The sequence below is a fragment of the Protopterus annectens genome, chromosome 7.part0, assembly GCF_019279795.1.
Source record: "Protopterus annectens isolate FY-2018-M chromosome 7.part0, PAN1.0, whole genome shotgun sequence".
NCBI lineage: Eukaryota > Metazoa > Chordata > Ceratodontiformes > Protopteridae > Protopterus > Protopterus annectens.
The window spans coordinates 470,190,389-470,203,756 of record NC_056739.1 but is presented as its reverse complement, the minus strand read 5'-3'; the positions used below and the strand labels follow the sequence as shown (position 1 = coordinate 470,203,756).

Sequence of the window (13,368 nt, the reverse complement as noted above, 5' to 3'; positions counted from 1 at the left end):
AGAGAGGCCACAAAATATGTCAACCTACACATATACCACACATTTACTAGAAATAAGGTTAGAAACCCTACCTAGCTAGTTAGTTGTACAATAGTGTTATGCAGTTACTGCATGCGCCACAGAGCTTATAGTACTGAAGGCTGACAAACAATACTTTTACGGTGACTGATATCTGCAGGACTGCTAAAGTAGGGCAATTGAAAGTGTACTGGGTGTGTCTGGACCCAAAATCTTTGGCTTATAAACACACACACACACACACACACACACACACACACACACACACACACACACACACACACACACACACACACACACACATTTATATTTGCCAAGACTGAGATTAAAACTCCTACCTAACTAGTTACTTATACTATGGTGTTACACAGTTATCACACACACCACAGAGCTTACAGGACTGAGGGTTGATGAAAGATACTTCTAAGGTGACTGATATCTGCAGAACTGATAAAGTAGGGGAATGGGAAGTGTACTGGGTGTGAATGGAGCCACAATCTTTGACTTATAAATACACATACACTTTTACCTGGACTGAGATTAGAACTTCTACCTAACTAGTTACCTATACTACAGTGTTACACAGTTATCTCATGTGCTACAGAGCCTACAGGGCTGTGGGCTACCAAGAGGTACTTCTATGGTGACAGACATCTTCAGGATTACTAAAGTAGGGTGATGGGAAATGCTCTGGGTGGGAAAGGGCTGTTACTTCTTAGATCCTACTGACAATGAGTATGCCCAGTGTGACCTTCTATAGTAAACGTGGGACTCCATTCTAGAGATTATTGTACTCCAGTCTGGTGTTTTTTGTGCTACAGCCATACATCTCAACCTGTTGGTGCAGGATATCTGGAGATAGCCTATCAAAATGGAGAGACAATGGCCCATACATAGTGTGATTGTGATTTCTCTTAATAATGTATGAGTTGCTAGAGTTACAGGGTTTGTTTTAGCATATATCTGACATGTATGATGTGTGACACTGTAATGTATTGTTTCAGTACCTCGTGACATACCTCCTCAGAGCATCACAGTGATGCACAAACCAATATTATGGGCCAAATGCTACTACATTGCACAATCCAGCCTGTTGAGTGGTGTGCCTACAACCAATTGACTGCTAAAGCTGTGTAAATAGTCCAGCACCTTGGTGATATGTTACAATGGGAGAATCTCTGTGCATTTCTGTTCTGGCATTTTTGATTTCCAGTCCAAGGTTGGATAATATAAGTCAGGGAGGATCAGGGTGACAGACGGACACCAGATAAATTTGTAGGGGGTAAGATAAGTGGGGGGGTGTCCTGGGTTAGATATGTTGGCATGTAGCTACCAAAACTTTGTATAGAGGTCTTCTCATGGGTTGACGGCACTTGGAGGGTCTTGTGTGTTACGGACTGTTTGACCAGCCTGGAGGTGTGTGTGTGTCTCACATATATGCATGCCCCACCTCATTTGGCTTGGCCACCCACATTTTGGGATCAGGATGTTGTATAGGTTAAGTGATCAGGGAAGGATGTGTTATACCCCATGGCTGTGGGCCAGGTTTCTGTGGGTGCAGACATGTCACCATCTTCCAGCGTTAGGACTGCCTGCAATGAGTGCATTCCCATGTTTACACTCCTAGCTATACCTATCAACTGTACAGAGTTTCACAGAATGTCCAGATTCATGAATTGTATAGCTGGTCGGTTACCCAAACAAGTGTGGTTTTCAAGCAAATGTGTTTTGCAACTCAGTCTCAGGGCTGAAGTCAGAAATGACTAACAATTGACATTGCAGTTTCAGACTTCATACCCTTCAGACATTCCATGTTAATACAATCATTCCATCAACTTTCTAACATTATTAAGGAGTATTTCAAAGGTGTCCTCCTCTTTGGACCTTTATCACCCCATTATTCATGGCTTTGTCCAGATTTCTGGCTCTCTGACTTGGCAGATTTGCTCCTAGCAGTTAGAAGAATGGCCTTTCTTTGCATTTTGTTGACTGTGTTATGTTGGTGTTATGGACCCCATGACACTCCATAAAAGGGCACTGTGGGTGAGGCATGGGCCTTTGCCAGAGGCCTGTAGACCAAGTGTGACAGATGCAGGCCATTTGTAGCAAGGCAGTGCATTCTGATGATCATATGTTCCCAGGCTGCCAGGCAGTGGACACGCCTGGGATGGCACCAGTAAGTTGACTGGGTGTTACTGACAGCTACTTTCTGTTCATGTTGAGTCATCACTCTGAGTGACAGCTAGAGTCTGCTTAAGGCTAAGGACATGTTACTGCATTTCTATGGGACTATGGGTGGGGGTGGGGGGACACAACTGTACACAATACACATTTGCACAGACTGTGCTGCTATTTGCTTAACATTTTGGTCCTATTTAGCATAGTGGTGTGCCCTATCTTTGGGATTACAGCTAAAACAGTTTGACCACAGGTCAGATTGTTTTGGCATAAACATTTTTAGTTTTGGACTTCTTACTTTCAGAGCCATACTGCCACTGCCTAACCTGCTGTGATATCACTGTGTAAAGTCTGTAGGTGAGGATTTCATGGATGTCACCATCTGGGGGGGGGGGCTTTGCCAGACATTTCTGTATGGTTTTCTACAATTGATCTGTTGGTTGAATCTGGGGGTGAGTATGGGACCCCCACATTGACATCCATGCATGTGACCTATGACCCCCAGTTATTTGGCTCACCACATATACTGCAGTCGTATTTGTCAACTAGGGTGGTACGGCATAGTGTGGGTAAGCCAGTACATGCCATACACTTCCTGCTGTCCCACATAGCTGTCAATTGTCTGCTGCTATCCCAGTAAGCCACCCACTCTCATGCATGCTTGCATCAATACCATAGATATGCTATCAGAACATTCTACTCCATTCATTTATTGTTAAGAAGACTGACTTACCTTGTGCCTGAGGCAGTTGTGATAATGGTACTTGAGGGCTGACTGTGTTGGATGCACGCAGTACATTGCCTATACATGGTAAGATATAGGTGGTGTGATGTTTGGCATCCATTTTACTGTGTCTGCTAATCAGAAAGAGATGTCAGCTCCTGGGTCCCTACAGCGTCAGTGTATGTGCTATGCATTGACTCTTTGCCAAGGCCAGGGCATACTGGGCCTGCCTCTGTCTGTATACAGGGGCAGGCTCAGGATGTTCCTCCTCCGAGTCCCTGTGTGCCTGTGAAGACCTTGGCAATGGAGGAGGGCTGTGTGGCCTTTCCCCATTTTGTTCCTGCTGCAGCTGTTTCCATAGGATCATATCGTGTAGCATGGCACATACTATGAACATATGTGCACATGTGGCTGGAGAATACTGCAAGGGTCCACCAGATATATCAAGGCAGTGGAACTGTGACTTGAACATCCCAAACACATGCTCTATAATGATCCTGGTTTGTGCATGCGCCTCATTATGGCATTCTTGTGTTGGTGTGTGTGCATTTCTGATGGGTGTCATCAGCCATGGTTCCAGTGCATAGCCAGCATCCCTCAACAGATGGCCATATGGGATGTCTCCACTGGCAAATGCCTGGTACAGCTGTGAGGCATGCCAGATGTGGGAGTCGTGATAGCTTCCAGGGCTGCCAGCACACACGCATTCATGATAATGCCCTGAGCATCACACATGGCCTGGCAGTTAATGAAGTGGAACCCCTTGCAGTTTAGGTAGACCCTACCCCGGTCACCGGGTGGTGCTTGATGTGGATATGCATGAAGTCTATGGCACCCAGTACCTCCGGGTAGTCTGCTACATGGTGGAAGAGAAGCATATTGCCAGTCTTCTCCTCACAGGTGCAGGGGAAGTAAATGTGCTCAACGGCATGTGATTACATGGCATCCAGGAACTGGTGGAGTATCCTGGATGCAGATACCTGTGACACCCCCATGATATCCCCAGTTGGTCATTGGAAAGTACCTGTAGCTAGTATTCTAAGGGCAACACATACCTTGGTATCCATTGTGAGGGTTCCCCGCTGTTGGATCTGGGTCTGAGGCGGGCCCGGAGCAGCTCAATGACTTGCTGATGTATGTCCCTGTCCACTCTGCAATACTATCTCCAGGTCACTATGCAGCCCCTGGCAGGTTACCCTGGGTCTGAACACTCTTCTCCTCCTTCTTGGTCTGAGGCGGTTGTCGGCATGATCCTCTTCACTGCCCTCAGCCTCTAGCACCTACTGATAGCTCAAAGCAACAGCAGCCCCTAACATTTTTTGTTAGTTTTGTCAGTTAAAATTTCCACATATGTGTGCACCTATGGTGCAGAGTTTGTGGGAAAAACCAGACTGAAAGGTGTTTGTGCAGTTTATAGTGGTGTGCTGCAGATGCTGCCTGTGTGATTGGCTGAGTATGATACATTCCACCTGCCAGCTATATTACTTGCATTTAACTGGCTGTATTCTATTTCTCTTTTTTTTTTTTCTTGTTCCAATTGCCATTTCCTCTTGTTTTAAGCCTCAAGGAGTGCCGTGCAAACACATTGCCCAAATGTACACAGTGCTGCCATTTCCTGTTTTTTTTTTTTTTTTAGTCCTGGTGGACATCGGATGCACCCCTTTAGGCAAGATAAACACAGCTATACAGCCTCAGACACACCCACTATCTAACATGTACACAGTGCTGCCATTTCCTGTTTTATTTCTTTTTTTTTTTTTTTTGTGGTGTCAGACCCAGTGCGCACCTCTCACACCCGTTTAGGCAATATAAACAAGTTATACAGCCTGAGACACACCCCCTTGTTTTGTTTTGCTTAGCTATGCGCAAACATGGGCCACAGAGATCCAATGTGCTTACAGCAAGCAAGACACACCCCTTTTCATGTTAGCTGCTCCTCCTGCCTACCTGATCCTGTTCTAGTACCTACACAGTTAGGTGCAGTGTATGGACTTAGAATATTTTGAGATTCAGTAAATTTCCCCTCATTTGCATACCCCACTGCCTTAGTCCACAGTTCCTGCACTAACACAGACCCTTTCCCTTTGATAACCACTATTCCCTGGTATTGTTTTGATTATGCATGCCATACACTATAATGGCAAAATGGAGATTTCCCTTGAAATTGACTTTTCACATTTTTTTTTAATTTTTGGCACCTTCCCGTTTGTGCTCTGCTGCCCGATGCTTAAATGGCCAAGAGCAAACATTTTCCATGCCAATGGCCATATATTTGGCCATTGGCATGCCTACAGATGCTTTTATTTGAGCTGTCATGCCTCTGTTTTGATTTTTGCAGAAATGTACACAGTCAGTAACCGAATACATTTCTGCAACTAACATTGTTCTTGCACGGATACCTGACTGCTTGCTGAATCACTAATTCACCTCATTTGCATGGTTTTCACCAGCAAATGAGGCAATTAGCATTTTGCATGGGTTTCCATGCAAGAACAGTGTAGGCAGACTCATGCACGGCAGTTTAAGGGTTTACAGAATCGCTCGGTGGCCAGACTCCATGCAAGAGCAGCTATACTATTCTTGCATGGAGTTTTAAGCTTATTGAATCCCAAGGGTAGACATTTTTTTTCCTGAAGGCCTTGCCCTCTCACTCCTGTTTTAATATAACTAACTTTGAATTTCCCATTTGCTCAGCCAGTCTGACAAAAGCAGGTTTATAAACTCAGAATAAAATTAACCAGATACCAGCCTTATAAACTTGAGAGAAAAGATTAACTAACCCGATACCAGCCACATCAACAGTCATGCAACTGCGTTCTTTTGAAATTACATGCACAATCAGTGTCTTAATTAAATTATATGGCTTCCAGCCAAAAGTGGTACATAACGTTTTTTTGCAATCACTGTTTACTTCTTTCATCAATTCAATACTGTGTATGAGGTTTCTAAAATGCAAGATTACTGTAGAAGGGACTCTAACAACTATTTAAAAAAAGGGTGAATAACACTGAGTGTTTTCCTGTTCATGTATTTGCATTTGCTTTTCTGTATTCTGCCAGCATACTGTGGCCACATCCATTGTTTACTCCAGGTTATCTGATCTGACCAGCCCTGACCCTTTTCCACATTTGGCTGTGTTACTACATCCTTTTGGGTTACATTCTGTTCTGGGTATTTATTTCCATGACACATTATTAACCAATATGGCATGAGTTTCATGCTGTTTGATTTCAGATTTTTTTCTCCTGTCTTCCTACATCATTTTTCATCAAGTATCTGCCTCAGTGCCACCTTTCTGCATATATTTATAATTAAAGAAGCATAATTTTCCTTCCAGATTTTTTGCATTGTCACTTGTAAGGATCTTGAGAAGGACAGAATTGGTTACAAATACCACCAATACTCTACTGTTAACCATCCTTCATCAGAGTGGATTATATTTCCTGTTTAATCTTGGAAAACTATTGTCTATCCAATGTCTTATTCATACTACCATTGTAGGCCCATTTCCAATGCTGTTTAATTTCTTTACTAACATTCTTTATGGTATCTTCTAAAGTGTTCAGCAAAGGTTTAATCATATCACATCTACAACTCCCTTGTGCTCCATTGCTCTGGCTACCCTGGAAAAGAGCTCTTTTAGGCAAACTTCTTGCTGTGAATTTATGCTTCCTTGGGTTCTGTGCAGCTTTCTAAAATGCAATTTACTCCCTTCAGCATGTATTCTAATATTTTACTTACAACTGAAACATATTGATAATTCTTAACTTTGATTTTCTGCCACTCTACTGTGTCTTTTCTTTGTAAGATTTCTGAATTTTCTGCCACTCTGCCATATCTTTTCTTTGTAAGATTTCTTAGTAGAAAACAAATCGTAGTTGATCATGTTTATTGACACTAGTAGGGAAATAAAAGTGTCTTATCACTGTAAATGTTATCTCCGTATGCCAGAATGCATGTCAGCAGAATTAATGGGAGCTAAATGGGTAGTTAAATCATACAGCAGTTTTGTGACTGACATTCATTGTGCTCAATATTTACCAGTTTGGTTACTGATTTCTCCCTTTGAACAAGCTAAGCAGTCAAAACAACAGATGGGCTGCCCTTGACGAGAAACCTTTTGGTATCCTGGTAGACAGCTTTCACTGCAGACAGAATGTGGTATCTGTGAAAAAAAAAACACTGTTTAAAAGGGAGGACTTAAAGGATCCTTAAAATCATTTTGCACCTTAATTTATTGGGAGAAATAAAAACACTGTCAAACTTCTTTCAGTATCACCTCATATACTTTGTTTCAAAATGGCTTATATCATGTAATACATTTACTATGAACCAAAACTGCTCCATCAGTGTTAAAGTCAGTAAACCAAAATGCAGAGGTTAATTTATGAAATACTTTTACTGTTATATATAGAAGAACGTGATTAGGTTATCAGTTATAACCATTTTATTAATATGTCGGAGAAACTGATTCACAAAATTGACACTGATAGAGAAGTCCATGAACCAGATGTCTTGAATCTATTTATGACACAGTCAGAATTCTTCGCAGTATGTGGGGTTTTAACTATCCCAATTCATTACAACTTCCAGAGAGAAAAATTGTAATAGCAATATGTGTTTTGCAGCTTTGAAAGCTGTAACACACTTATTACTGCCACACAGATAGTGGGTAGAAGTGTCCCTCTGATTAATGAATAAAGTTTAGTTGTGTAAAATCTTATCACAATGGTAGATATCCTTCTCCTCACTGTTGCAGTATTCTTTACACAAGGGATTCCCTGCCAAGCGTACCCCAACATCCAGCCAGTATTCCAAAGCTTTAGGATTTTATAGATGTACATCACACATATGCTCCCAACTCAAGGAAAATGGCATAAAGGTTATGTACAGATGTACATACCTCAGAACTGAATAGCCCCAGGAAGAACAACAGTCCAAGGAATTAGAAAGAACAAGTGCATCCAAAATTAGAAAAAGGAAAAGAGTAGAGCAGAAGGGAGAGGAGGGCAGGAGCAAATACTACAACAGTGAAGAGAAGGGCATCTAGTGTTAGGGTAAGATGTTATACAATTGTATTATGTCCTTCAGTATCATTGTTGCAGTATTCTTTAAAAAAGGGAGAGTACAATAGCTCAAGAGGAAACTTAGAGAGAGAAAGAAGGCCCATAAGAGCCCACAAGAAATTCATGCAGGATATCTCTGGCAAAGCCAGTTCTTGCTTTGGAAGCAACATTCAGTTTGTAACACTTAGTGAAAGTATGGACAGAGGACCAAGTAGCAGCCTCAAGGATGGAACTGGTATCCAGTCCTTCGAAAAAAGCACTGGAGGAAGCAACAGCCCTAGTAGAATGAGCCTTTACAGAAGCAGAAAGACATTTTCCATAAAAGGAATAACAAAAATAAATATCCTTAAAGATCTGTGAGCATATGGTTTACTTATAAACAGCCAAACCCAGAATGGGATAAAAAGAAATAAAATATTGCTCAGATTTGCAAATGGCCTTAGTCTTATCTCAATAATATCTGAGCCGTCTATGCCAATCTAAAGTGTAATGAATCTTCTCACTAGCAGACTGTGGAGAAGGAAAAAAGAAGGACAAATTAATAGACTGATTAAGACACAATTTGTTAACCATCTTGGGCATAAAAGAAGGATTAGCACAAAGAGACACCCTGTCCGTATGAAAAACCAAAAAAGGAGGAACAGCCATAAGAGCCTTGAGTTCTGATACTCTCTTAGTTGAAGTAAGGGCCAAATGAAGAACAGTCTTCCATGTGCAATGTTGAAGGAAGCTGAAACTGCAGACTTTAGAAGGAGTCTGAGTCAATTTCTCAAGTACAAAAGTGAAGTTCCAAGAAGGTGCCATAGGATTACACCTTTAAGAAATTGTTTGTCTCAAACCTACAGGCCAGAGGAGGAGTTAATGGCAGACAAACAGAAATAGCTGACAGGTGAGCTTTAACAGAAGAATATGCTAAACCAGCATGGGGCAAGTCACACAAAAAAGAGAGAACCAGAAGGACCCCTGCAGAAAGTGGGTCCTGGTTGCAAGCAAGGCACCAAACAGAACATATCTTCCATTTGGGCACATATGATTTCATGGTAGTAGGTTTCCTGGCCTCCTGCAGAACTCTAAGCATGCCCTTATGAAAAAAGGTGCTTAAAAGGGATCAAAACCCTATCACCCACAATGTCAGTTGAAGAGTGGACAAGTGAGGATGGATTAAAGACCCCATGACTTGTGTGATGAGGTCCCCCCTCAGGCTATCTGAAAGGGGGAATCAATGGTGTCTGGCCAAAAGAGAGTCACCAACAAAATTCTGGTGGAGTCCTGTTCTATCTTGAGCAGGACCCTTGGAATTAGAGGAAGGGGAGGGAAGGGATACAGAAACATCCTCTTCCAAGAAATAGATAGGGCATCCACTTTCTATGCCAGAGGACTTAGGACTCCGGTGCAAAAAAGAAAAGGTTGTTTGTTCAAAGGGGAGGTGCAAAGATCTACCTGAGAACTACCCCACTGATGTAAAATGCCCAATAAACACATCTCTGTGAAGCATCCATTCATGATCCTGTGTACTGAACCTGCTCAAAGAGTCTGTCACCATATTTTGCTATGAAAGAATATATAAATCCTGAAGATTCACTTGATACTGGACAAGTATATCCCAAACTTTGAAGAGCCAGTCTACAAAGAAGGCAGGACTATGTCCCTTCTTGATTGTTGGTATACCACATCAATGTGGTATTGTCTGTGAAGATTTTGAGAGGCCATGAAAGAATGAGGGAGTGAAAGTTTTTAAGGGTGAAAAGGAGAGCTTGCATCTCCTTTATGTTGATATGGTCTGACCTCTGATAAGGAGGCCATATACTCTGGATCTTGAGGGAACCGAAAGAGGCTCCCCACCCCATGTCTGAGGCATCCAAGAAAAGTTCCTAAGAGGGGACTGGGGGCTGAAAAGGAAGTCCCAGGTTGAGGACATCTGATGAATCCAGAACAGAAGCTTGAGGCATGGAAGAAGAAGGACTAGTGTTGGAGCCAAACTGACTTCAAAAACCACTGTACTTTTCTTATATGAAGTCTGGCTAGAAGTAGCACAGGAATAGTAGATGCCATGAGTCCTAGAACACTGAGAAATTCCTTGGCTATAACTGAAACCAAATGAAGAAGAGATTGAAAAAAGGTGATCAGAAAAAGGGCCTTGGGAGGAGGCCGGGAGGCCAGCATAGGAATAGTCGGGAGCCTGCAACCAAGAAACACATGATCCTGATGAGAAACCAGGACTGATGTCTGGAAATTTATTGTAAACTCCAGGATTTGCAAAAGACAAATAGTGTACTGGAGGTGCTGAATCAAGACCTTGGGAGAGGAAGCCTGAATGAGCAGGTCACCCAGAATCTGCTACACTTTGCTGTGAGGGAAAGGTTGGTTTGCTTTTTATTTGTTGTATTTTGTGTTGGTTTATTGCCTTTTTATATTTTGAGTGCTGTGATTTGTTTTCTTTACCTTGTGTTTTGCTTGTGTTCTGATTTTAACTGCATATTAAAACTTCAAAAGACACCACAGCTCTGTTTCTTGTGAGTCGGGCAGACATTTTACCTCATCCCCCCACCCTGTCACTGTCGTGTTCTAATATACCACTGTCTTTCTAGCTGCCTGCCCCTTATGTTAATTTGGCTACATATCTCATTTCCTCTCTGCTTTCACTGGCTTGTGTGAGTAAACACAAAATTATCATTTTGGGAAATCACTCCCCTTCAACTATTTCAATGTATTAGCCAATCTACTGTATTTCATAGTACCAGAATACAAAAGTGATCACCCCCTTTCAATCTATCTTGCTGTTTTAAAAATAGTGACTCTCCACTAAAACTTAACTTTTTAGACAGGTAAAACTTAAGTTACCTACTTTCACATCTAACTTCTCTAGTGCACACTGCAGTGTTTAGGATAAACCATTTTTTTCATCTTACCTTTAAGCATCCCTGTGATTAGCACTTGCTCTAACACCTGCTGGAAAGCACTAGGAAGCCTTAAACTGGTACAAGCACTCAACTCTCATTAATAAGGAGAAATTAATCATAGGCAATAACAGCCTATAATTGCAAAGTACCTTGCTAAGGTAAGGGAAAACAGCTCCTGTACTTTATAAAAAAAAAAAAAAAAAAAAAAAAAAAAAAAAAAAAAGAGCACCAAACCAGGCATGTCCAAGGGTCAACTTCAGTTGATTTCTCCTGTCCATCTGGTGAATCTGGGCATACTGGGGCAATGCAGCAATTGCCTCATGTACACAGACAATCCTCTCCTCCTACCACCCAACACTACAACCTGTGAGAGATGCACTTACATAACCAAACTGGAAGCAACGCTCTCTCCACCCAAGATTGTGCTAAACAGTCAAGAGGAGAAGGTTAACACTCACACTACACCTCAAGTAACACATAGCACTTCTAAACTCACACCACCAACACCCACACATAGCAACACTAAATCAACATATGTGGAGGCCCTTAACTGTAACCTGCCCAAGCAACAAGGACTTCCAAAGCTGAAATGCAAACAAACACCAATCACAACCAAAGTGTCATATAGCTCATAACATCAGTGTGCCACCCAGCAACAGCCGCTAAGGCAAGACAACATACCTAACACTTTAGTCATAGGTGACTCTATAGTCAGGCACACTGATGTCCTACTCACCAGGCTGAATAAGGAAAAAATTACAGTGAGCTGCCTGTCAGGTGCCAGGATCTGCCACATAACTCATGCACTCAAGTCACTCCACAACAAGTACAAATATGACTCTGTCATTGTCCATGTTGGAGTGAATGACTTGAGACGTACCTCCCTGGACTACATGAAAAGAGACATGGAAGAGCTCTCAGATCATGTGGCCCAGGCAGGTATGACCCTAGCCCTGAGTAGCATCCTGCCTTCGCCCAGAATGATACCACAATATAAGGACAAAATTATTGACTTCAACCATTGGCTAAGCTTCTGGTGTCATTCAGAGGGGATCCAGTATCTGTCTAGCTGGGACGACATGATCGACAGACCACAATGCTTTGCCAGAGATGGTCTGCACCTGTCACCCCTGGGATTCAGGTTGCTGGCTAAGGCTCTTGCCACCCCTATAGTGCCTTTTTTAGGCAAAGTTCAAAGGACAAAATCACCACTGTAACAGATACAAGCATGCAAAATCTGAAGGTAATGCTACTCAATGCTAGAAGTCTAAACCTCAAAAATGCACTCTCTCAAGGCACTCCTAAAAATGGAGAACATCGATATCTGTGCGGTAACTGAGACCTGGTTCAAGGCTCCAGAGAGCACCCCTGCAATACCAGGCTACAACTCTTACCACACTTTTCGGCTACCAAACCAGGATCGAAACACTAAAGGTGGAGGAGTGTCCATATTCACCAAGGATATTCACACCACCAGGTTAGTTGCCCAACACAATGCGTCTGAAATTCTCCAGGTGCAACTAACACTAGGTAAGACTGCAATCCAAATTGTAGCTTGCTACAGCTCCCCCACCATGCCCCAAGATTCTCACTACATCTTTCTAAACATACTGGAAAATATTAATATACAACCAAACACCCTATTACTAGGTGATTTCAACTACCCTGCCATTAACTGGGAAAACTACTCATGCACCAGCACCTTTGCCCAACAGTTCTTGGAATTCATAAATTCAAATGCCCTGGATCAACTAATTCATAGTCCCACCAGGGGCTCCAATATCCTAGACCTGGTCATTGCCAACATGGGAAATCGATGCACCACACCTATGGTCACCCCCTCGTTGGACAGGTCAGACCATAAGCTAATCACCCTTAACATCCACATCCCACCCCCCAGTAAGGAAACCTCCATAAAAAACTTCTCCAAGGCCAACGTCATGCTACTCAAGTCAGAAGTTACAAACTTCATGACACCCATGCAGATGGGAACTGAAAGTTTGACTGCTGAGTCCTACACTAAGGCACTGTACGAGCACATCCACTCATGCATGAATCGTGCCATCCCAAATAGAACCAAGATGCTCTCCTCCAAAAAAAGGAAGCCAATCTGGTGGTCCCCTGCCATAAACAAACTTTACAACAAAAGGAAAAAAAAACGTTGCAGAAAAGAGGAAAATCCCAGGATGTAAAAAACTACCTTAGCAGCCTCAGTAAGAAGCTGAGATCCCTCATAAAATCCTCCAAAGCTAGTTACAAAAATAAAATTGCCAAAGATTCCAAAGGCAACCTCAAGGCATTCTATAACTATGTCAAGAATCTAAACGGCAATGCTCAAATCTGCTCTGAACTACAACAGAATGGCATTAAATATACTGATCCCAAGGATATTGTCAATATCCTGGCAGATCGATTCAGTGCCAACTTCACCCTCCTCTCACCCCTTAAATGGCCCATCTCAATACTGGAAGATTGCCAAATT

At 42.4% G+C, this 13,368-nt stretch overlaps 1 protein-coding gene across 1 annotated transcript in view; it reads right to left on the bottom strand.

Moving 5' to 3' along the window:
• The window catches only part of LOC122805987 (vomeronasal type-2 receptor 26-like), a 225,022-nt gene that overhangs the window by 155,982 nt on the left and 55,672 nt on the right, over window positions 1-13,368 (bottom strand). Inside the window, exon 2 of the mRNA XM_044076225.1 lies at window positions 6,962-7,102. Coding sequence (XP_043932160.1) covers window positions 6,962-7,102 — 141 coding nt within the window. The remainder of the gene's footprint in view (window positions 1-6,961; window positions 7,103-13,368) is intronic.